The sequence below is a fragment of the Alligator mississippiensis genome, chromosome 7 (assembly GCF_030867095.1).
Source record: "Alligator mississippiensis isolate rAllMis1 chromosome 7, rAllMis1, whole genome shotgun sequence".
Lineage (NCBI taxonomy): Eukaryota > Metazoa > Chordata > Crocodylia > Alligatoridae > Alligator > Alligator mississippiensis.
This window is the reverse complement of record NC_081830.1, coordinates 43192696-43218919: the sequence shown is the minus strand read 5'-3', so window position 1 is coordinate 43218919 and position 26224 is coordinate 43192696. Positions and strand designations below refer to the sequence as shown.

General features: G+C 43.9%; 1 protein-coding gene across 1 annotated transcript in view; it reads left to right on the top strand.

Moving 5' to 3' along the window:
• Positions 1–26224, top strand: part of LOC102559211 (glypican-5) — a 674170-nt gene that overhangs the window by 258563 nt on the left and 389383 nt on the right. The window contains exon 5 of the mRNA XM_059730916.1: positions 708–833. Coding sequence (XP_059586899.1) covers positions 708–833 — 126 coding nt within the window. The remainder of the gene's footprint in view (positions 1–707; positions 834–26224) is intronic.

Genomic DNA, 26224 nt, shown 5'->3' with positions numbered 1-26224 from the left:
TTCTTTCTCCCCCTTGCAACATCAGACAATGGGCTATTAGCACTGGCCAGTTCTTTTCATGTTTCTCCAGGCCATTACTGCAGGGTAGGCACCAGGCTGAACAACAGGAAAACTGGCATGCAATAACTATGTGCCATGGATGGTGATAGTGGAGAGTTGCCAGCCTTAAAAAGATAAGATAATTTTTCTGCATTGGAGTTACAAACTCAAGTTAACTAACGGAAGAGTATGTACTTGTGGGTCAGTGCTGGTTATTATGAAGGTAGCCTTCTCCATCCAGTAACAGGACTGTCAGCATGCTTAATTAATCTCCTGCTGGCCCAAGGTCAGGTTAAAAATACTGACTTCACGCTATAAAAAGACAATTTCCACCTAACAATAGAACTTCCAAATACATTTTTATCTGTTGGTACAAAAGCATTAGATGCAGATTTTCAATCTGTGTGTGATGTATTGCTGGTATTTGTTAAAACTACGTTTTTAACACAATTTAATCTATTAGCGCTGTGGTAACTAGGGGTGGATAATAAATCAGAAAGAAAAATAAACTTTAAATAAGAGCAAATTAACTTTGTTGGCTTTTCCTTTTTGAAAGAGTTGAAAACCTTTGACCTTATGGGACCATAAATAACAATTTAACTTGACAGAGCAATTTCCCCAGAAATTTACTGTTTTGCTGTTAATCTCTTTCTCTTCCTAATTTGTAGGGAGTTCATCAACTACATGAAAAGATCCCGAACCTTTTATGCCTCTATTGCAGAAAGGCTTTGTGATGGAGACCTGGTGATGAGAGACAGCTCAACTTGCTGGAATGGAGAGGACGTTGTGGAAAGGTAATTGTGAGTGCAGAATTTTGTATTGAAAATGGATATATTTGGATATACAAAAAAACTAAGCTTCACATCCTCCTATTGTTTTTAAAAGGTTTCTGTTACCATAGCTTACGTTGTCTTGAAACTTCACGTTAATTTAAACCTGAAGTTTAATTACTTTCATTATCCTGATAATCATATTAATGCAGGGAGCATTATGCTTTTAAGTAAAGACTAGGCAAAACAAAAAAAAGCATTACAAGTGATAACAACTATACTTCCCAAAGCAGATTGAGCAGCACTGACTTTTTTTGGTCCGGATTTACCGGACTGTGACTTTCTAATCAGCCACAGATCCTGCTCACTGAGAGGTTTGTGCTTTTAACTGTAAGATGGAAGCTACTCTAAGTCTTGAAATACTCAGTTGTACTTTCTTGATTCTGTTTAATGGCATGTCAGCAAGGATTTTCACTGCCATTGAGTTCAGCTCCTTTGAATTTTGAAAGTAAAAAGAATGAATGAATGTTGCAATGTGACCACGTCTTTTTTAGTATAGAGTTTGTTTTCTAAGCAGAATGGGACTTCAGGGGGGCTCATAGCTTGACTAATTTTTTGGATATTTTATTTTTTGGATTTTTATTTTTTATAAGTTTAATAAAATAGGTAGGTAAGAAAGGGTCTTCACTTTGAATACTCTGTTTAATGTACTAACAGTGCTTTCATGCTGATGACTTGAATATGTACATCAGCATTGTTGCTGTTGTCTCCCAAATGCTGGATGCCCAAATGTTTAAACAAAAAAGGAGGGAATTGTTAGTGAAGAAAATATTCATTTTATAAGCACAAACATTAACTACAACATCTGAAGACTGTGCTGTCTTTGCGGTGATGGGGTATTCATGCATTTAGTGACACTACACAAAAAACAATGCTTTATCACCCATGAAGAGAATACAGCATTGACTCTCTTTGGTGTTGGCTAGTGCTATTGGAAAATGTGTGCATATCTGGGAAGAGGAGAAGAAGCCAATGTATGGTCACTGTAGAAAAGCATAGATTTGGAGGCACTGTTGTTAGTTCTTATGTAGCTAGTGAATTTAGGAGAGTGCAAGGAACAAATTTTGCCCCATTCCTCTATCTGTGCACAAGAGGGAGGATCTGTGCACCCTCTTCTCTTCCAGTCCCCATAGGGAATGGAAAGACCTTGCCCTCTTATGTTTAGTGAAACACTGAAACCATTGACAATAAATAGTGCAGGAATTATAAAGATCAGCTAATGGAAGCCGAAATCAATATCATTTCAAGCACTTCATGAGAAACATCTTTGACACTATAGTAAAATGAGGACATGCTGAGTATTAGGGTGTGCGAAACAGGCTGTATTCAATTCTCATTTGGATTTGGCCCAAATCAAGGACATGATTCGATTCATTGATTTGGATCACTGTCCCCAATTTAATTCAGTGGAATTTGAATCTGAAGATTCAATGCTGATTCAGAGAATCAGCAATTCGAACATAGACACAGCTTTAAATGTTTTTTACATACCTTGAGGTACCAAGCACAGCTCATGAATGCTGCAATACTGGGGCAGATGGAGCATCCCACAGGAGCACGGGGAGCGAGGGGGACCTGCGTGCTTGGGGGCGAACCCGGAAATAGATTGAAAGTACTTCCAGGTCTGCTAGGGAGCTCATGGGTGGGGAGGGGTCCATGTGCCCCAACTCAGCAATTGTCCACAGGAGGACCTCAGGTGCCCCCAGGCCCAGGAGGCACAGTCGCTGAGGTGGGAGGTATGGGGGGGGCCCTACATGCTCCCCGGTGGACCCAGAAGTGGACCAGAAGTGCTTCAGCAGTTACTATCGGAATTAGAAGTTAGGTATTTTTTTGTTTTTGGAGTTTGTATATGGTTTTTTTTAATCTCAATATACATGATCAATTCTCAGCAGAATAAATGTGACAAATTCAACTACATGAATGTAACAAGACCCTTCCACTGAAAATGTCTTTTTATGTTTGCAAAGGTCATTTCTTTCCCATATTCAGGTGCCACAGATTCCAAACATTTTACAATGTACTGTATGGATGTATTTTCTTGCATCTGGTTTTGGTTCCTTCTGGTTTTAGATCCTGCTGGAAAACTTTGCTAACGTTTGTTTGTTTTTAATTCATTTATTGTTCTTATAGCTTACCAGAAAAAAGTTGGATCATCAAGACAGTCCTTTAGAGAGGATTGTTGGCTAGTCATGTATTGGTTGGATACTATAGCCAATGCATTCTTCTTACAAACAAAGACCAGAATAGCTTTATAAAACAAAGACATTAAAATTAAAAGTGGCATTAGTTATTCAACAAATAGGCTGCAGGTACGGTAGGAGCAAATACATGAAAAGAAACTTTGGCTTTAAGTTCCTCTTTGGAACTTCAGCTTGAAATTCCTCAAACTTTTTTATTTAAAATTCTTATTACATCTCCTTTCCAAGAAGCCAGCTTACTGAGGCTTCTCTTAACTCTCTCTTAAAGTCCTGCTAGAAGTACTGTTGGAGCAGGATCTGTGTAAGCATTACGGCTCGGCAGTCAAGGAACAAGCATAATGGCTCACAGTTAGGGGAGTGGTCCTTTGCTGCAAGCTTTAAGCTTTCTCTGATGGTATAGGCTGCTATGGAAAGAGAGTGTGACCCAGGGTTTGTGGCCCAATGCCTGTTTCCTGGGCCCTGAAGTGCTTCCTGCTCTGCTGTGCTTCTGGAGCACTATTAACAAAAACAAGCATTTGCTGTCGCTCAGAGGTCCAGTCTGGTAACTGCTTACTTGTAGTGGAGGTAGGAAAAGGGGTTCATATGGCATTGTGGAGCAGGCAGTGTTTAGGGCTAATCTCTAGGTATCTATAACAGAGCAGCATCAAACCTGTTCTATGTGATGACCACTACCAGCAGATGGGATCATACCGAGAGTCAGAGGACTGAGGAGTATAGCAGGGGTCCAGCCAGGAACATTCTTCCAACCGAAATGAAGGGATGAGTACTAGCTGGACATCTGCTGTCTGTGGCTGATATCTGGAAAGAAGAACTGCTTGGTGCTGTTCCTATGGAGAACTTCTCAATAATCAGTGTCCCTTTGTTTAGCAGCTGAACTTTACATCCCATTTGTGAAAATCTTGACCCAAATCCTTTAAAGTGAGAAAGAACACACCAGGATGTTTGTAGTTCTTCAGTACTTCTTATTTGTTACTCAGAGATCTGAACCTGTTTAATTCTTTATACTTTAATTCAGACCTGGAGATCTGGTTTGCACTGCTTATCTATGACAAGAAATCAGAATTTCCACACAAATGTGCTGTAAAGGTGTAATGATGAGAATGCATTTTTTTATTTCTCTTTTACCATCTTTCTATGATTATAAAATACATATATGAGTGAAGATAAGAAATTAATAGTACTCATGAGAGGACTGTTCAACTCCAGAAAGTAGGTGTCAAAGTTAGGAAAGTCCTAATGCCAGTGTGTGTGTATGTGTGTGTGTGTGAGAGAAAGAGAGAGAGAAAGAGAGAGAGCTGCTGCAGTAGTGGCTTTACAGATTGTGCCTCCTAAGTGTGTGTGTAATCAGTGAGACATAACATGAGGATTAAAGAAGATGAAGAAAACTATTTATTTTAGCTTCTCTCTTCCTTCTCTAACTCCATTGAGTTAGTGCTCTAGAATGTGTTCCACACAGAGTGATTTTTTTCCATTACAATTTCTCTTGCTTTGTCTCCTGATTTTCCAGGGTGAGACAAGTTTCTCCCCTTCCTTAACCTCCCCGCCCTCTCCCCCCCTTTTTACCATGGGGGATTTCTATGAAAAATTAAATGAATTTTTTGTTTTTAAATCTGAACTTTTAAATCTGAAAGATTTCTTTGCCTGGCTCGCCAGGCTTAGGATACCGCGAATGCGACTGGTGGGGTAAAACCCACCAATCAGAGACAGTCAGGGGAAGAGCCAGGAAGAGAGTTCACTTCTCCTCTACTCCAAAGCAGGGGGCAGGAGTGAGCTTAATTGGGAACTGCAGTTGCAGCCCCTCTAATAGATTCATTTTCAATCTGGGGGTGGAGCCCCAGAAGGAGATATAAGCAGCTGTGTGCTGAGCACGTGGCACAGTTGGCAAGGGACGAAGAAGGAAGAGGTCCTGGGGCCTAAAAGAGTTGGGAGAGCTGCCCAGCAGGTGTATCCAGCTGCCCAGAAGAGCCTGAAAGTCTCCACTGCTGGACAGAAGCAGTGGGCAGTGTGGGTGTCGCTGCACAGAGGATCTACAAGGGACCGGGATCCTGGGAGCCGCAATGAGGCACCTCGGGTCTCCAACCCTGGCACAAAGCTGAGCTACAGTGCAGGCATCGTTGCATGGAGGGTCCACAAGGGACTGAGATCCTGGGAGCCATAGCGAGGTGACTTGGGTCTCTAATCACAGCACGAAGCTGGGCCAGCACTACCTCAGGGGTGAGTCATTGTGGGGCATAGGGCTCTGGAGATGGAGGGGCCGGGCAGTCTGGGACCCATTTGCTGCAGTGGGTCTGCAAGGGCCCGGGGAATGTGTCGCTGCCGTGCACTGCAGCGAGGGGTTCAAGGCCTTAAGGGGCCTGTCAGGCGGGTACTTGTGACGCTTGGAGTAGAATTAGGCACAGACGCTTATCGGTTGAAAAGCAAGATTGCTTACTTACGTCGTCAAGGTGGTGAATGACGGAGGTCAGAGATACTTGGTTAATTACAGCTTAGAGTTCATTAGGTCGTTCTGCAAAAGTGTTCGGGCAGAAATGTCCAGGCCGGCAGTCGTTGATTTACGTCTAAATTTTGGTCGAAGACGGGGCGACTTTGGCAATTGATCAGATTGTCAAATTACTCTGATATGTGTGATCAGAGGTCTCCAAGGTGTGTGCGGAGGTCTCCAAATTCGCGGAAGTGTAAGTGGGTTTTATTTGTGTAATAGCCAATTGCTTTTCGCATCATAAATTTAATTATAATCGCCAATTATATAGTGGTTTTCGCTAGGGTTCTATCGCAGGGCTACTCCCTGTTCACTCTGACCAATTATAATGATTTATGTAAAGCACAGAAGGTTAAAATTTCATTTCTGTTAGTGGTGCAGCTATAAATCTTTTGTTGGCATGCACAGCGGAGAAGGCTGTTACTATCATTTTGTTAACCCTTAGTTAACCTAATGCAAAATAAAGCTGCTTTGAATGGTATCTCTTGCTTGTGGCATGGGCACTGCTTAATTGGGTTGTGACAGAATGGAGTGATTCCCGAGTGCGAGGAGCAGCATTCAGAGCGGCACAGCCCTGAGCATGCACAAGGTGGCTCAGGCCCACAACTCCTCCTGAGAAGGATTAAGCCACTGGGACATGTGAGCAAGTCATGCCACAACACTGAGGCCTAAAACTGAGCTCTCTCTTGGGGAAACATTAGTTAAGCCAGGGAGCTTATGAACACTGCTCCACCTGGCTCCTTGGGACACGTGAGTTAGTGGGGCAATGGGTCTCCCACCGGGGAGTGACACGCAGGGAAAGGTACCCTCAATTAAGAGGCAGGAGGGAAAGACCCCCCTAGAGGAGGGGAACCACTAGAGAACTCTTGAGTCTCATATTTTACAGTGTTTATTGATTGTTTGATACAGGCAGTGCATTTTTTGAGTGTTTATTAACTATTAACTGTATGCCTTGTATTTTATGAATGCCATTTATTGTTATACTTGTCAGTTCATACTGCTTGGGACCATTAGGCTTACCTGTTTGTATTTAGGTCTGTATATAGTTATAGTTAAAATACTCACTTTAGTTCACTACCTTTTATATACATATATTAAATTTGTACCCGTTTAAGATGTTGCTTTCTGTTCCTCTATTGAGACATAATAGGTGGGAGGGAACTGCAAGCAGATTGCAGTTTCCACCCCGCAACACATGTGCCCTGCTGGCTTTCCCCTTCAAGGGGGGGGGGGAAGATTCTCACTTTGGGAACACCCTCAATCAGGTAAAAATTTTCCCTCCCCTGTGTGTTTAGTGGTACCTTCCCTACCCTCTCCACCCCTTCCATTCCCCCTCTCCTCCATCTGCTACTACCATTGTAGCCACTGTCCCTATCTTAGCCAGGAGGTGAGAGGGGAAGGCTTCAGATGGCTCTTGCCCAGGTCCAGTGGGGCTGCATGTGAAGCCAGGCTCAACCATAGACAGTAGGGGCAGCAAGTGTCCCTTCCTCCATGCCTGTTCTCAGGCTGGCATAGAACATCCTGGGGACTGGGCTGGGAGGAGGAATCTGCCCACTGCTGCTGCTGTCCTTAACTGAGCCTGGCTCCCTGTAGAGCCCAGTTGGAGGGTGAAGAGTTAACAGACTGACATAATTGCCAGCTTTCCCTGCTCTCATTTCCTCCTGAGTGGCAAGTAGAAATAAGATCCTGATACTTTTCTAGAAGCTGTTTTCTTTTTTCTTTCTTCCTTCCCAGAACCCCCGAGGGCAAGATCTCATCTTTAGTAAATAGCACTGAGCTCAAAATAGTCTTAGCCCTACTGCTATATCAGAAAATAGATTTCCCATATTAATCTGGTGGCTCGCTTGTGAACCTCAGTTTAAGGTAACTCAGCCTATGAAGCTGGCAGGGATCCCAGTTTTTATTTCCTTGTCCCTCTTGTGTTTCATAAAGAGATCTGGACACTGAGCAATATTTATTTATGGCATTCACTAATTGACATTCAGGCTCTTTAGGAAAAACAAATACACTTAATAAATAATGTAACATAAATGCAACATAAAATGATATGGAACATTACTCATAATTGAAATTATATGCCAGTAAATATAGCTGACTTTTAATGTTCTGTCAAATAATCTGGAGACCAAAACTCTCACTGTGATTTCTTGTACTCTTATACCTTTCTAGCTTATGTTTAATTGGGACAGAGAATGACCTTACTGTGGTGAAGTACATTTGCAGTATAAGAAGAGTTGAGTTTATATGTTTTTTGTGAATTACCATGACACAACACCAGGTTCAAAGCCTCTGCAGATTTGTGAGCAGGTGATGGTCTGGTATTGAGATAAGCAAAAAGCAGCCCCACCAGGAACCAACACGCTGTTAATTTGGGGCTTGTGTTACGCAGAAGGGGTGCCAGAAAGAATAAGCTCCGTGCCCTGAGTTGCTAGGTATCATGAGCCGGAGGACTACGACCAAAGTGTATGTGTGGGAAATGAGGTTTTGTTTTTACTTTGTGGAAATGCAAAATTGTCTCCTTTTTGTCTGTTTGTCAGCCATAAGTACTTATATGGCCCCAATATGGTCTTGAACGTATTTATCCTTCCAATGCTCCTCTCAAGAGCTTTTTAGGATTTGCATGTACTCCTACTCCTTTGATGCTTCTTAAAGCATAATCTCTTTATTCTTTTTAGTGTAGGACACGTGGATCACTAGTGATTCCTTCTTCTCTTAGTCAAATTAATCAGCCAGCAGGGAAGAGAATCCAAATAAATAAGAAATGTACTGCGAAGGCACAGGCCCGCAAAGTGCTGACTTCATTGGCAGCTGAAGGCATTCAGCATTTGGGAGAATCAGGCTTCAAGCCACTGCCTATTTGTGGGTAAGACAGACGACCCATTTCCCTAGCCCAGGAAAGCATCTGGGGATTGATTACATTCTTGAATACAATTTAGGCAAAACATCAAATAAACTAATTTATCTGCCTACCCTGGGCTATTGTTTCCAAATGCTGTTTCCCTTCATCCTCTCTGCTTTAGGGTCTCTCTTGCAGGAAACTGCCTCTCTTCTGCAGCCCTTTCCCCCTGCTAAGCCATTTGTTAGGTTTATAATCATTTGGTCCCTCTGTGCTGTGTGTGATGATTGGACAGGGCTGACTGGACCTAAGCTGAGGATCCTAAGGGGCATACCACTATGTTACAGGTGCTTGCAGATTATATTCAGTTTCACTGGCAGGTTTTCCATTGACACTAGAAACAGAAAAAACATATGATAAACTTCCTATCCCCGGTCACAGTGGTGCCCTCAAGCACACTTCTGGATGGGGCTGCCTCCTAAACCAGAAGCGATGTAGTTGCATCTGCTTGGCCATGCTTGAGGGAAGGCTAATTGGCCCTGTCACTCAGCAGTGCTAATTAGCGCTTCCAAAGTACTGAATGGACATGACTTCTGCTGCTTTCAGTTTAGGAAGCAGAGTTCCCAGAGTCACTCAGTGTGCTTAAGGGTGCTGTCCCCAGGGACCATGACTTTTCTGTATAGATATAGACCTAGGAGCAAAACTTCTGGACTCATTTTGTAAAATCTTGTCCTCCATAGAGAATGGAACAACCCTTCTTACAGGTTCAGCTGTTGGAGAAAGAAAAATTAGGTTCAATAGTAAATCTTGATTTAGGTGCACAGTAAGGAGAATCTGACACTCACTGAGCAATCTTGCTTTTGAAAAACAGTCTTTTAGTAGAAGACAGCATAGGTCTTTATTAATACAACGTTGAAATGAGTCAGTTCATCAATGTGTGCAGTTTCCATTTCAAGGCACATGAAACTGTAATAAATATTAAGCCAACAAAAATTAATATGTAACCAGAGCAATTAAATAATTGTAGCTTAATTTGATGCTCATTCAAGAGGCAGTAATTAAGCTGACATAAACCAAACTTTACACAAAATGTCGCTGTGCATTTTTCCTCACATAGTTGTGCTTAGTTTGTTCTTGTTCCAGTCCTGGGCCTATCTTCAATAATAGATGTATATAGTAATATAGCTAGTGATGGTGTGTGATGGTTGAATAGGAGCTACGATAAAACAACCAGCCTCATTTTCACTCGTGAGCTAAACTGTTCATTGAAATGTAGCATTTGGCAGACACCAGAGAGAATTGTGAAATTATAGCCATCAGTACTTAAGGAATGAGACCTTCAGGCTGATTCTATATTTTTAAAAGCATGCTGTGACCATTCAATTTTTTTATTGTGACATTAGTATAAGTTAAGTAATGGCATTATTATTCTTAGAAAATGGCAGTCAATAAAGAAGAAAAACTGAAACACCCAGCTTCTTTGGGAGCAGTGCATTTCCAGTTATACTAAAAACTAAGTAGCTTTTCATTTAGATGAAAAGCTGTACCTCTAACTGTCTAACTTTAAGTGTCCAAATTTGAAATCTTTTTGTTCTTAATGTCTGCATGCCTCAGCTCTCACAAAGATATGGTAAGGCTATAATTAGTATATGTAAGGCAGCCAAAGATCCTCAGCTAGAAATGCTATGTCAAGTTATTCTTAGTGTTGTTGTATGGTAACAGGTTTGGGATCATAGCACCCCCTAAGTAGGATGCTTGTGCATTGATTTGGTGTTGTCTCAGAGGCAGAATAAATTGTGAACCTTAATGCCGGTCTTAAATCCTTCTAGGAAGTCTCCAGTCCTAGTACTGACCCAGCCTGACTGCTTAATTCATGAGCCCTAATGAGATTACAGCATGTACTGACATGGCTGTAGGAGGTAATTCAGATCCAGACTAACTCTCTGGCTGCTTTGAAGCTATGTTGTCAGTTGCAAAAGACTGTATGAATATTGTCAACCTTCAGATGCATCTGTTGCTTTCTGAATTCAACAGGAAAATTGTTTCTTGGAAAAAGCAAATACAAAATTTGGCCCAGGATTTACTGCAATTTTATGTGGTCTTTACTAAACACAGTATTATAACATTTCTGAGTTAGATAGGGTTCTAAAATAATAGCACATTCACTGTGTAAGTTCTGCTGATGTGTAATTGCTACATGCATCGTAGGCCATTTTAGGCTTGTCTGAAGCTTGTGTGGTTTTAACAAGTCAAAGAAAGGTATGTTACTTTTGTGTTTGAGGGAGCAAACAGGATTGCTGGCTCCTTCAGAGATTATTTTTTTCCAGACTCATCCTCAAGCCATCTGATTTTGTTTTTGGTTTGTTTTCCTTCATGCCTGACTCACTGTTTTAAGGAACACCAATTAGCAGCGGATTGTGTGATATAGAAGTTACAAAATGGCCACAAGAAAATTTACGAGTTACAAAAGCTCATAAGCAAAAGTGCGTTCACAGTGGTGCATATATATGGTGCAATATATGCATATATATATATAATTATATATATATAATTTCCAAAGCCTCAAGACATTTATGACTATTCATTCCACCTTTAAGTTAGCAGCAGTACTAAGAGCTTATTAGAGCACTGTCTTTGCTGGAGTGAATTTCTAGAGAAAGGGGTGCAGCTGAAATGGTTCCTGTGGTCCACTGAGCTACAGTATGCACGAAAAATGGCTTTTCAAAAGAAATGTAGAAACAGTAGGCTGTGTCATGAAGAATTGAACTTTACTTACATTTTTCTGGTTTGCCACAGTCATCAAAGTATTTCCAAAGTAAATGAAATGCTTTTCTAAAATCTGGATGGTTATTTAGTATTTCACAGTGCTCTTTTCTGGCCAGCCCATCCAAAGATACTTTCAAACTCTGTTATTTGTGGTTCTAAACCTAATATCCTGGGCCACTCTTACTTCCATTGAAATCAAGAAGATTTTTCCTGTGGGAACAGGATTGAGCCATTAATCATTAAGGAATTAAAAACAGAGTTCAATTTAAAAATGAAATCACAAGCATTCATAGCAATGAAATTTCTATTAGAAATCTTCACTGTTAAATGCTAATGTCAAATACTGAGGTTGTTTTTAATGTTAGCTCTACAAACAGAGCAAAAGAGCAAGACATTTTCATAGGGATAGTGTTTACTTAGTTTCTAAAATGACAGACTGAAAAAGCTCACTCTTTTTTGTCTCTACATATATGAGCCCTACAAGCAGGCACTTTCTATTGTCAGCTCTATGGTGTTGTCTTAACATTGTGCTACCAGAGACTGTACGGCATTTAAAAACAAAAGTGTACAAATAGCAAAGTTGTAGAGACCTAGTGTAGAAAGCTAGTTGACAAGTAAAGAGATGTCTTCCCTAAATCATAGCATGAATCATTAGAAGCTATGGAAGGAAGAGAGTATTACATAAGATAAATATGGGTTCGGGAAGACTCTATCAAATAATTTTACTTCCTTTCCCAAACAAAGGTTTGTAAAAAGGCTGTGAATTTTTGTAATCATATTTGTCTCATCTTTTAGCTTATTTTTGGAAGATACTAGCAAGAAGTCATTTGGATAAGCAAAATACAAGTTCTGATTGAGAAATGCTGCCGGTATGAAAAATATTTAGGAGATGGCCCATTGATGAAAATAGCAAAACACTCCGTGAAGACCTTAGGATTCTTTCTATGACTTGATTCCTTATCTAGGTTTTTTTGTTTGTTTTTGGTGTTTTTTTAAAGAACCAAGTGCTCTGCTTATGTTGGAAAGGGGCATTGAGATAATATGTTTGCCTAATCTTACCTACAGAGCAAAATATTCTGTAGTCTGTATGGCAGGCTCTCAGTAATAATACAGAGGGGGATGGAGAAGCATATGCCGTGTGTTTTAAAGAGTCAGAATTGGAAGGAGGTGCAGTACAGTATGATATTGTTCAACCTCCTTCTCAGCATAATTATGACAAGTTGTAGGTTGCCTCCTCCTACTTTATTAGCTTCTTGGGTGTTAATGTGTGGGTCCTTGACAGGTGTACATCAGTGTTTCTCCACTAGTTGTGGATGCATGGAGCAGTAGAAGACTCTTAACTTGGTGTTTCCCTATTTGCTGGCCTCAATAGCAGACCAGCAGACTAGGGGCCAGGAAGTTGTTCATCAAGCAGTGCCATAAATGAACAAGCCTGGGTTGGGGGGAGAAGCTGCATAAGGGTTGGTCCCAGATGGGTTCTGGTGAATGTTTGCTATAACTTGCAGGAATATAGCAACCTCTGTTTTGTTATAGTTTATTAAAATAGCTTCACATTCTTCTTGTGCAGGCTGAATCCAGATCTAATGTTAATGTGAGTGACGCCAATGAATTTAATGGCATCAACCTTGCTTATATTAGCTCTGAACTTGGCTCTCATATTTTGCCCCTCTCTAACAAAGCCGGCAATGTCTCAGAGACCCTTCTGCTATTCAAAGGGAGGCTGTGATCATTTGCTTTTGGCAAAGCTGTTCTTTTCAGTAATGAAGTCAAATACTGCATTTCTTGGCTCTGGTGTTCTCAGGGACATTTAATGAGTGTTTAGAGAATATTGCCTTCTCTCCTGTCTCACTTGGTCTTTTTAATGATAGCTAAGTTGGATCATTTAGCAAAGGGCCACAGAGGGCCCTGTTCCTTTGCTTCTTTTGGTTATTTTTCATTTTTTTAAGGAAGAGTGAATCCTGCATTCTTGCTCAAGGCACATTCCCATTGACCTCAAGTTTTGCAAGAGTAAGGGCTGGAGGATTTCACTTGTAATATGATCTCCTCTTTTTTTAAATATCTATGTTTGTACAGTCTCTGTATAATGTGATCTTAGTTCATAGATTCATAGATGTTTGGGTCAGAAGGGACCTTAGCCATGAGTCCAACCCTCTGCCCTGGGCAGGAAAGAGTGCTGGGGTCAGATGACCCCAGCCAGGTACATGTCTAACCCCCTCTTAAAGACCCCCAAGGTAGGGGAGAGCACCACCTCCCTTGAAAGCCCATTCAAGATTCTGGCAACGCTTACCATAAAGAAGTTCTTCCTGCTGTCTAATCTAAACCTGTTCTCCGTCAGTTTGTGGCCATTGTTCCTAGTTACTCCAAGGGGTGCCCTGGTAAACAGAGCATCTTCTATTACCTCCCCCACCCCCCCCCAGTGAATTTGAAGGGGGCCACAAGATCGCCTCTCAGCCTTCTCTTTCAAAGGCTGAAGAGATCTAGGGTCCCCAATCTCACCTCGTAGGACTTTGCCTGCAGGCCCCATACCATATGAGTGGTCCTCCTCTGAGCCCTCTCAAGGTTCTTCACATCCCTCTTGAAGTGTGCTACCCAAAACTGGATTCAATACTCCAACTGCGACCTGACCAATGCCACATAGAGTAGTATCACCTCCCTGGACCTGTTTGTCATGCACCTGCTAATACATGATAAAGAGCAGTTAGCTTTACTGATTGCTTTGTCGCATTGACGACTCATGTTCATCTTGATGTCAGCAATGATTCCAAGATCCCTTTCCGCTGCTGTGCTGCTGAGAACGTCCTTCCCCAACCTGTAAGTGTGCTTTGATTCCTTCTCCCTAGGTGCAGAACCTTGCACTTGTCCTTGTTGAACTGCATCCTATTCTGTTCTGCCCACTTTTCCAACCTGTTCAGATCTGCCTGGATTCGTTTCTACTCTCTAGTGTGTTAACTAGTCTTTACCTCATAATTTAGTATCATCTGTGAATTTGGACAGAGTGCTTTCCATGCCCTCATTCAAGTCACCAAGGAAGACATTGACCAGCACAGGTCCAAGGACCAAGCCCTGTGGGACTCTGCTGCCCACATCTTTCCAGGTCGATACCGACCCATCCAGCACCATTCTCTGGGTGTGACCTCTAAGCCAATTTGCCACCCACCTGACCTTGTAATCATCTGTCACAGCCGCTCAGATTATCTGTGAGAATAGGATGAGCTCCCATATCGAAGATTTTCTTAAAATCCAAGTAGATGACATCTACCTCGATTCCTGCGTCTAAACATTTAGTGACCTGGTCATAAAAAGAAACAAGGTTAGTCAGGCAGGATCTACCTGTTATGAATCCAAGCTGATTGCCCTTCAGCATTGTTTTTCCCGTTGGACTCCCACAAATGTGATCCTTAATAATTCTTTCAAAGGTTTTCCCAAGGATAGAGATGAGACTAACCAGTGTATAGTTCCCCAGATCTTCCTTCCTCCCGTTCTTAAAAATAGGGACCACATTGGTCCTTTTCCAGTCCTCTGGGACCTGACCTAAGCACCAAGAGTGCTTAAACAGCTGTGCCACTGGCTCTGCTATGACACTGGCCAATTCCTTCAGCACCCTTGGATGAAGATCATCTGGGCCTGCCAACTTAAATACACCCAGCCCTCCAAGTGTCCCTGCACTAAGTTGGCGCTCACAGTTGGTGGGCTGGTTTCCCTTTTGTGCCTGTCTATGATCCAATTAGGAGATTTGTCCTGATCCGTGTTCAGGAATACAGAGGCAAAAAATTCATTGAAGAGCTCAACCTTGTCCCCCTTATAGATTCATAGATGTTACGGTCAGAAGGGACCTCAATAGATCATTGAGTCCGACCCCCTGCATAGGCAGAAAAGTGTGCTGGGTTCAGATGACCCCAGCCAGATGCCCATCTAACCTCTTGAAGATCCCCAGGTTAGGGGACAGCACCACTTCCCTTGGGAGCCCATTCCAGATTTTGGCCACTCTAACTGTGAAGTTCTTCTTGATGTCCAGTCTAAATCTGCTCTCTGCTACCTTATGGCCACTATTTCTTGTAAACCCCAGGGCTGCCTTGGTGAGTAGAGCCAATTCCCTTCTGCGGCCCCATGATGAATTTATAGGAAGCCAGAAGGTCGCCTCTCAATCTTCTCTTGCAGAGGCTGAAGAGGTCCAGGTGCCCCAGTCTCTCCTCATAGGGCTTGGCCTGCAAGCCCTTAACCATATAAGTGGCCCTGCTCTGGACCCTCTCCAAGTTATCCACATTCCTCTTAAAATGTGGCACCCAAAACTGGACGCAGTATTCCAACTGCGGTCTGACCAGTGCCCGATAGAGGGGAAGTATCACCTCCTTGGTTCTGTTTGTCATGAATCTGCTGATCCATGATAAAGTGGTAGTTAGCTTTGCTGATGACTTCGTCACACTGACGAAGTAAGGTCCATCTGGGAGTCCACTAGGACTCCGAGATCCCTTTCCGCTTCTGTGCTGCCAAGCAGGTAATTTCCTAGGCAGTAGGTGTGTTGGACATTTTTCCTCCCTAGGTGCAGCACTTTGCATTTCTCCTTGTTGAACTGCATCCTGTTGTTTTCTGCCCATTTGTCCAACCTATCCAGGTCTGCTTGCAGCTGTTCCCTGCCCTCCGGTGTGTCCACTTCTCCCCATAGTTTTGTATCATCCCCAAACTTGGACAGAGTACACTTCACTCCCTTGTCCAAGTCACTGATGAAGACATTGAAGAGTATTGGTCCAAGGACCGAGCCCTGTGGGACCCCACTGCCCACGTCCTTCCAGGTTGATACCGACCTGTCCACCACCACTATCTGGGTACGACCCTCTAGCAAATTTGCCACCGACCAGACTGTGTAATCATCCAAGTCACAGCCTCTTAATTTGTTCACCAGTATGGGGTGGGATTCTGTATTGAAGGCCTTCCTGAAATCTAAGTAAACGATATCTACTCCTACTCCTGCGTCCAGGTGTTTTGTAACCTGGTCATAAAAAGAGACTAGATTAGTCAGACATGATCTGCCTGCTACGAACCCATGCTGGTTTCCCCTCAGCATAGGTTTTCCTGCCGGGCTCTCACATATATGAGCCTTAATAATCTTTTCAAAGACTTTCCCAAGGATGGAGGTGAGACTGAATGGCCTGTAGTTGCTTGGATCCTCCTTCCTCCCCTTCTTGAAAACAGGGACCACATTGGCCCTTTTCCAGTCCTCTGGGACCTGGCCTGTGTACCACGAGTGCTCAAATATCCTTGCCAGTGGCTGTGCGATGACATCAGCTAGTGCCTTCAGTACCCTTGGATGGAGCTCATCCGGGCCTGCTGACTTAAACGCATCCACTCCTTCCAAGTGACTCTGCATTATCTCAGGGTCAATGCTTGGTGGTCTGGCACCCTGCTGTTGTCTCTCCCTGATCCCATTGTAAGACTTGTCTTGCCCCTTGTTTAGGAACACTGAGGCAAAGAACTCATTGAGGAGTTCAGCCTTGTCCCCCCTGGATGTCACCAATTGCTTTTGCCCATTCAGTAGTGGTCCTATACCGCTCTGGGCCTTCCTTTTACTCCCTATATATCTGAAAAACAATTTTTTGTTATCCTAAACTTGGGATGCCATCTTTAGCATCATGGTAGCTTTGGCCTTTCTAACTGCCTCCCTACAGCTGCGACCTGAGGAGGCATACTCCTCTTTAGTAATTTCTCCCTGTTTCCACTGTTTATATGCCCCCCTTTTTGCCCTTAGGCTGCTCTGGATTTCTCTGGTTAGCCAAGGAAGCCTCTTGGCCCCTTTCTCCCTTTTCCCCCTAATTGCCTGTCACTAATTGCCCTAGTTTGTCCTGTAGGGGTTCTTTGCTACCTTGCACCTTCTTTTTACTCCCTATATACCTGAAGAAGGAATTCTTGTTGTATTTTGTTTGCAGGTGCATGACAAACAGATTTGCCCCCCCCCCCTTGTTCCCTTTCCTGTGCAATGGGATTGTCTAAATTTTGTTGTCAGCCTAAGTTGTATTTCTGCCTTGGCCTTTCTAACTGCCTCCCTGCAAGTGTGGGCCAAGTAGGTATGCTGTACCTTGGTAGCTACCCCCTGCTTCCACAACCTATATGCCTGTTTTTTGCCCCTAGGTTTTCCTGGATTTCCCTGTTTAGCCAAGAGGTTTTCTTGGCCCCCTTACTCCCTTTCCTGTGCAATAGAATTGTCTCCTTCTGTGCCTGTCGGATTGCTCCCTTTAGGAATGACCACCCTTTCTGGACTCCCATCTCACCAATGCTCCTGTTCTTCAGTGCCTCACTAACTAATCTCCTGAGCACACAGAAGTTAGCCTTTCTGGAGTCTAGCACTTCTACCCTACTGATTATCTTTCCCACCTACGCCAGATGGTGAATTCAATCAAGTGATAGTCACTGTCCCGTAGGCTACCTTGTGCCAGTAGATCTCCCAGTAAGTCATCCCCTGTAGTCAGCACCAAGTCCAGTAAGGCCGTTTCCCCTAGTGGTACCGTATACCTCCTGTGTTAGGTGAAGGTCCTGTATGCAGGTTAAGAACCTGCCTAGGTGCTGCCATGGTAAAGATATGAATAATAATGTTGAGAGGTTAATACTGGTCAAATTGACCATACCAGTCCTTTATATTGCAGTTCCCAATTTTATCGTTTGTTTTCAAAATATAATTTTGAAGATGGAGGCAGATGCCAAGACTGTATTTTGGAGGCATCTAAGTGGGGTTAGAGGTGCTCTTGAGCAGTATGTGCTGCAAATATCCCAAACTGGGAGCCATGACATCTGGACACAAGAGATCAGATTCTGAAGCCACTTCTACTGTGGATAAATACACAATGATTTTATTTACTTCAGTGGAACTACTTTTGATTTAAAATGGTGTAATTGGGATCAGAAATTCACTACTGAGAGCCTAAGACCATTTAAAATAAGGTGGCAAGTGTTAAATTAGTAATGTGCTGAATGTCATTCTCATCCTGATGACTTGGGGCACTTGGTAAAATATCCTGAAATGCCATCATTTAAAAATATTTATATTTGCTGGTGAACTTTAATCTTCTGAAGGTTATGTTAGCAGCTGGCAAACAGGTATGAGTACATAACTAGATTGCTTCAGAGCTCTCGGATACACTGAACAAAGTAGGAGCGTGAATTGTATTCCATTTTTTTCAAGGCATTGATCCCAGAAAGGGGCAATTACATTTTAAATCTGATTCTCCATGCATATTATGGGAGTAGTTCTCGTTAATAAGATATGTAGTATTTTCGCTAATATGCATGTGATATAAACACGGCAACAGAACTGTTCTAATTATTAAAAGGAAAAGGTTACAAAACCAATATTTTTTAAACTAAAAGCAGAATTTTTAAAATGTTGTAGGAACACTAGAACAGAGAGGCATGGACAGTGTAATATGTTTGTCCTTAGTTTTTCCAATAAAATAAAAAGTTCAACTTTTAATGTGAGAGATTTGAAGGGCATACTGCAACTTTAGATTAATTAGGAACAGAAAAGACAGTTAAAATGTATTTGTTAAAGTCACAAAGGGAAGCATTCTGTTTCATTCCATGTATGCTAGCAGATAAAGTTAGCAAAGGGTGTTTGTATACAGCATCTATAATCAATGTTATTTTTTTATTAAAAAAAAAAAAGAGAGAAAGCATAGAGGCTTCAAATAAAAACCTGCTAAGCAAGCAACATTTGTTAAAATCCCATGTAAACTAAGCTGTCTTCCCCTCTGCAAATTCATGGAGACAAATATAACAAGCTGCTATTAACTGAAGTATGTAAATTCTTTATTGTGAAAAATAAGTACACTAAGAATGGGATTTGAAATCTCTCAAAGCTTTAGAAGAGCCATAATATAAATATGGAGAAAGAAAAGTGTTTTCTGTTTTTTGGGTAGTGTCAGGTAGGATCCTGTGTTCGTGTGATCCTGCAGTCTTCTGCAGCTAGTTGACAGCATTTAAAATGCATATGAACTGTTGTGATCTTGATCAGGTCAGTCGTCATTTTAGCAATGAATATACGTGACAATGCCATTCAGTAGACAGAAGAACCCTTTTCATTAATGCTGCTTATAAGATGAGATGTTGCTTCTGACACATACAAGGTGAGGAAAGAAAATACAGTGAGGAATGCAGCAATGTAGTAGTAAAAGTGTAACTAAATCTGTGTTGAATATTCAAATATCTTTTCTGGCTACATAACCAGGAAGCTGTCAATTGTCCCAGACTATGTCCTGTATTAAGCCTCTCCAGCAATAGTTGGAGATTACTGGGTCCATCTAAACTCCTTCCCTTAGTAGTGAATACATTACTTATTTTCCTGTAAACTGAACAGTATAATTGAGTCTACAGTCAGTGGCTTTTTTCTGCTACAGGGTAGAATTTAGCTATTTGTCAGAAAGAGCCATATACTTTTATTCATTCAAAAAATAAACAGCCCCTCTGTTATGATACTTGGGTCATTTGCAATGCTGTATCCAGCAGCCAGATTTCTTGGAGATGGGCAGAGTCATAATAGTTTCATAATTGGTAGGGTCAGAAGGGACCTAAGCAGATCATCAAGTCCGACCCCCTGCCATGGGCAGGAAAGGATGCTGAGGTCAAACGACTCCAGCTAGGTGATTATCCAGCCTCCTTTTGAAGACCCCCAGGGTAAGAGCCAGCACCACTTCCCTTGGAAGTTGGTTCCAGATCCTAGCCACCCTGACTGTGAAGTAGTGACTCTTGATATCTAGCCTGAATCTACTCTCAGTAAAATTATGGCCGTTATTCCTTGTTACTCCCAGTAATGCTTGGGGGAACAGGGATTCTCCCATAGCCCGCTGGTCCCCCTTGGCCAGTTTGTAGATGGCCACCAGATCCCCCCTCAGCCTTCTCTTGTGGAGGCTGAACAGGTTCAGGCCCCGTTGCCTCCGCTCGTAGGGCCTGCCTTGCTGCCCCCGATCATGCGGGTGGCCCTCCTCTGGACCCTCTTGATGCTGTCCACATCCCTCCTGAAGTGCGGCACCCAGAACTGGACACAGAAATCCAACTGCGGCCTGACCAATGTCACATAGAGGGGGAGGATCACCTCCTTGGACCTGCTCGTGATGCATCTGTGGATACATGACAAGGTGCGGTTAGCATTCCTAACCACGTCCCCACATTGGCAGCCCATGTTCATTTTGGAATCAATGACTCCAAGATCCTTTTCTGCCTCTGCACTGACTAGAAGGGAGTTCCCCAGCCTGTAGGTATGCTGCTGGTTCTTCCTCCCCAGGTGCAGTACCTTGCACTTGTCAGTATTGAAACCCATCCTGTTCTCATCCGCCCACCCCTGTAAAACCTGTCCAGATCTAGTTGTAGCCTGTCCATCTCCTCCAGCATGCCCACTTCTCCCCACATCTTAGTGTCATCCACGAATTTGAACAAGGTGCTTTTTCACTGCCTCGTCCAAGTCGTTGATTAAGATGTTGAACAGTGCGGGCCCGAGGACTGATCCCTGGGGGACGCCACTACCCACATCCCTCAAGGTTGAAAAAGACCCATCCACCACCCCTCTCTGGGTGTGGCCCTCCAGCCAATTTGTGACCCATCTGACTGCGTAGGCATCAGTGCCACAGTTGCCTAATTTCTTAATGAGAATGGGGTGAGAGAGTGTCGAAGGCCTTCCTAAAGTCCAGAAAGACTACGTCCCCCGTGACACTTACATCCAAGGATTTTGTGACCTGGTCGTAGAAGGCCACCGGGTTGGTCTGACAGGGCCTGCCTCTAATGAACCCATGTTGGTTGCCCCTAAGCATGATCCCCCCTGCTGGTCCCTCACAGATGTGCTCCTGGATACTTTTCTCAAAGAGCTTCCCTAGGACTGAGGTAAGACTAATGGGCCTGTAGTTTCCTGGGTCCTCTTTCCTCCCTTTTTTGAAAATGGGGACCATATTGGCCCTTTTCCAGTCCTCTGGCACCTCACCAGAGCACCATGAGTGCTCATAAAGCTGTACCAGGGGTCCTGCAATGACTTCTGCTAATTCCCTCAGCACTCTGGGGTGGAGATCATCAGGACCTGCTGACTTGTTGCCAGGACCTGCTGATTTGCAGGTCATCAGGACCTGCTGATAGTCCCTCCCTTGAAAGAAGGATTATAGTAGACTCCTAACATAATTGTTTGTAGCTGCCAGAGATAGGTTCACTTCTGATTGGAGTATCCAGTGAGACTGGACATTGTTCCTCTGGATCAGCAGTAGAATGAGGCACAGTTTTATTAATGAAACCTGTTTCCTCCTGTAGGCAACCTCCCCAGACTCCTGAGGATGACACTGCAAAAATGAATGGAAAGACTGCCCATGCAGGATACTTCCTGGGCTAGAAACAGAAGTTGCACATAAACTGGTTTAAGTAATTGGAAACTGGTTTAAACCTGTAACAGAGCAGAAGTTCAGTGTTTATAAACCACCTTCAAAACGGCGAAAACCAGTTTAAGATAAACCTGAATAGATCTAATATCAGACTAGATCAAACTGGTTTATGGAATTTTTGTCCCAGATCCCTTCCTGGTTCAAGTTAAACTCAGTCCCCCATCATCCCAGGATGCTTTACAGCCCTGGGCTGTGCTGTCTGCTCCAGTGGAGCAGGGACTCTGCTCCTTAGCCTGCTTCCTGCCTGCATCTGTCAGCCCATGGATGGGGGGACAAGGGGACAGACCCTGAGACTCACTTAGCCAGGGCTACAAAGCACTTGGGAGGAAGGAAAGCCCCTGTGGTGAGGGCTTTTTAACCCTCACAGCCCTCCCTCTTCCCCCTTGCCAGCTGCTAATCGCTTCAGCGGCTGCCACAGGAGGGAGGGAGAAGGAGTCCTCCCAGTTGGGTGCCTGCCCATGCAGCCCAGGTTGGGGACACTGGGGAGCCCCTGCCTTGGCAGGCTTCTCCACACCCCTGGCGCAGGGTCCCCCAGCTTGGTGCAGCCCCAGGGAGCTGAGGGGAATTCTTCCCCTCCCAAACCCCAGGGCTGCTTGCCTTAGCCCCTGCGAGTCTCAGGCAGCTTCAGGGAGCAGCGGGACACACTTCTGCTCATCCACAGCCAGTTTTATCTCAGCTACTGCAAGTTTGAAACAAAAGTAGTTGCAGGGGAGTGGAAGAATTCCCCTCAGCTCCCTGAGGCTGTCCTGGGCTGGGGTGGGGGAAGCCCCACAAGGCAGGGGCTCCTTGGTGCCCCCATGCTGGGCTGCACAGACAGGCAGCCAGCCTGGAGGATTCCTCCCTTCCTTGTGTGGCAGTGGCTGAAGCAATCAGCAGCAGGGAAGGAGGAGAATTTACCTCAGCTCCCCGAAGCTGCCTGGGCTGGGGAACTTAGGCTGGGGAAAGTTCCTGAGGAGAAAGCTCTGCCAAGGTGGGCCAGCACTCAGACAGGGGGCTCCTTAACCCCCTGTGGTGGGACAGCAGGGAGTTGGGGGCACTTGGCTGGGCTGGCAATGGTCAGCATGCTGGGAGATGTGCTCTAGTATCCCCTGTCTACTGACTTGAGTCAGTGCAGCACCCCTCTTCTCCCCCCACCTTTCCCAATTGAAAATTGAATGTCAGTTCAGTTCGTTGTTGGTTCAACCTATGGAGCTTAGAGGAAGCTGCATCAATTGAATCAATTCTGCCTTGGGCTTTTTGACCATCTGTACGTAGCCCTGGCTCAGGCCAGAGTGCTCTGGGACCTTCCTTTGGGAGTTTAGTTTTTACTGTGTGAACATTTGTACATTGCAGCTAAGGACAATGAAGTCCATAGTTCCTTGGTTCACTTTTAGTAATGAGGCTCTTCCTTGTAAAGCCCTCTGCTAAATGGTATACAATGCACACTATTACAGTGTCATGATATATAACTTCAGAGTCTTGATTTAAAGCCTTACTAGCAATCCTAAACAACTCGAGTCAGAAAAAAAGTAATCTATTCTCAGGTTGTATGATAACCCATGAATCCTGGGTAGGTTTGCAAATATAGGCTTGAATTTCTAGTGTAGGGGAAGGATTTACTGATTTGGTTAAAATAATGTATAACAACCATAACAAAATTTGCAGAGGTTTGACCTAATCGCAGATCATTTAGATGAGTTTTGGATCCAGAGTTCAGCTTCATTTAGAAGTAAAATTAAAATAAAATCTGAAAAAGATTATCTCCACAACTACCAAATTTAAATGCAAGCCCTGTTAATCATAAGTCATTGATGTAATGAACAGATTTAACTTTATTAGAAAATGTTGGTGACAAGAATGACAAGGCCATAAGGGAAATAGAGTGCCCAAGTAAGGGACTACTGTAGGAGGATAGGGGTGAGGAGGGGAGTGCAACTAGGTTACATAGATACAATGATAGCCATCTAAGCCTGGGGGTGGGGGTTGCGATGCTGAGGGAGAAAAGAGGATAGATACAAACAAACCTGTACAAAAAGTCCACAATGGTGGAAGGGGTGAGTTGAATGAGGAAGTCGCTCAATGAGTCCATGGAGTCCTATCACGGGGGTCCTTGCCGGGTGGAGTAGAGTGGTGTATGGTTGCAAATAGCTCTCAGAGTCCATTAGGTGCAGAGGGGGGTTCAGGCAATCCCCTCTGGGTTCGGTTCAGTGGTGGTTGGTCTGGCAGTGTCAGTGTCCTGGAGCTGGCCCATGATGTGTTCGACATAGATGTCGTGGGACCAGTGGATGGTGTCAGACATCATGAGTAACCAGATCAGCTTGCCATAGTGGCAGGAGACATGGCAATCACTATGCTCTTATTGCTGGGGTCCCAGGCTCCAAGTGCTCCCACGATTAGCACATTGACCGTCGCATCATAGCTGTGGTTCCTCAGGATGTTGGCCAGTGGGGCATACTTCTCCTGCTTGCGAGCCTGGGCGTTGGTAAAGGCTTGGCGCTGGTTCTCAAAGGGGATGGTCACATCCACAGTCATGACCCTCTTGGCCTCCTCATTGGTGATGACAATGTCAGGGCACATCTGGCTCTCACAGCCTGGGATGGCGCGGTTCATGGAGATCTCCCCTGCTACAAATCATTCTAGCCAGTTGGTCCAGTAAGTCTGTTTCAAGCTCTGTACAGCTTCACAGTACACACTCCTGGCCCCTGCATTCTTAAGTATATGAAAGAAAAGGATTAAGATGGGGGTGTTTTGTTGATATGAACTAATTAATACTAAAGGAAGTTGCAGTATTACCAAATACTACACCAGAAAAACGTCCCTTACTATCTGTAGTAATTTCTTCGGATGTTTGCTTTGAAGTCCTAATCTTTTTTTGGGGACAGGTTTTCATAATGCACTGGGTATTCTGCTCTTCAGAAAATCCTCTTCATACTGGGCATGTCCACACATGCAGGCATATGCACTTGCAGCAGCTCAAATAGGAACAGCACAAATTTGATCCGGGGGTTTTTGACTCGGTGCACGTGCCTGGACATGCACTTTGGAGTGGGGCAAGTTGTGCCACTTAGGGCAAAATAACCTTGCCCAGCTTCACCTGGATCTGCAGCCAGGGGGAGATAGAGCCTGGGAAGTAGCTCTGGGCTGCTCAGGCTGTCACCTGGGGCCCCGCACTGCTTGCAGGAACTGCATGTCGTGCTGGGCCAGGTCCTGCATGCGTGGACCCTGTACACTGTAGGGATGGGCCGGTTCTGTGCACAGAGGTCCTGGTCTGCCGCAATATGCGGTCCCTGTGAGCGGCGCAGGGCCCCAAGTGACAGCCAGATTGGCCCAGAGCTTCCCAAAGGCAAACGGCCTTGCGCTGAACCGGGCTGGGCCTGCACAATTTGGCACAGGCATGCAAATTGTATTGGCACTTTTTTTGTTCCCAGCATGCCTCTTGCTGTGTCTGAAACGGCTTTGAGACGTGGCAAGAGGCACACGCGGGCTCGTCTGGATGCACCCAATGGTTGCAAGGAGTCTATTGTGTAGAGAGTAGCTGTGAAAATCTGTGCCTGAGCTTTCTGAAAATTTGGGTTTTTACTGGAAGGTATGTGTATACAACCTTTACACTCTGTCCCTCAAACTGTGTTTTGTGTCATTGGATTACAATCTAGGGAACATTGCCTATTAACTTGCAAGTTTTAAAAAATGTTTTTTATGAACAACACGAAGTTATCATGAATTAATATGGAAATAAATTTCCATCCAAGTAGCAGTAGGCATTCCACAAATAAGTAATATTTATCATTTTGTTTCAAAGAATGAAAGAAATTAGGCTCTCTTTGAGGAATGTTACTCTTCCAAGAAATGTAGGTCATCCAGACATCTTATAGCCACAGACTCACTGTAACTACTTCCTAACCAACATCTGCTCCTGATCAAAAGGGTGTACAGGTTCACAGTATACACTCCTGGCCACTGGCATGCATAACATTATTCAATATCCAGTTTCCTATTCTGACAAGAGCAAGAGCTTTCATTACCAGGATGTCTGCATGGCCATTACAGTTGAGAGCCAGCAACTTGAAGCAATAACCTTGTCAGTTCCTACATGCCAGGATTTTAGGCTAACTGAAGCGAAAGTAAAGACTTGGCACTCTAGCCCAGGGGTACCTTGAGCTGCTGTGCTAGCCTTCCTAGAGCGCACTTATTGATAACTCCTTGGCTGGGAACAAACTATGCACCAAAATCAAAGCTTGTAGAGGGCGGTGTCACATGTCCAAGAAGAATGCAGCAACGTCAGCAAAATTAAAACATGACTACTTCTTTATAGCTGATTCTTCCCCCCACCTTTTTTTTTGGGGGGGGGGGGGGCTGGAATGGGCTATGGAAAAGACGGCTGAGGGGTTGCAAGCCTGAAAATTATTAATTTAACTGTCTGCTGTAAAAGCCTTTTTTTCTGAGATAATTATTTGCCACTATTCAGGAGGGAAAGTGTTAGTGGACAAGAGTGAAATGCTAGTTGTCCTTGACAAAATTCTGGTGTAGTTTCTGTGGGCTTTCCAATGGAAGAGGTAGTGACTTACCCTGTGAGGTGAGTGATGGCATGCACCTTGCACCATTTGTGTTATTCTTTATGCCTGCAAAAAGGCTCAGTGTTTTGAAAACATGGCTGTGCATTAAACTCCATTCACTTTAATGATGCCTGTGAGGTGCAG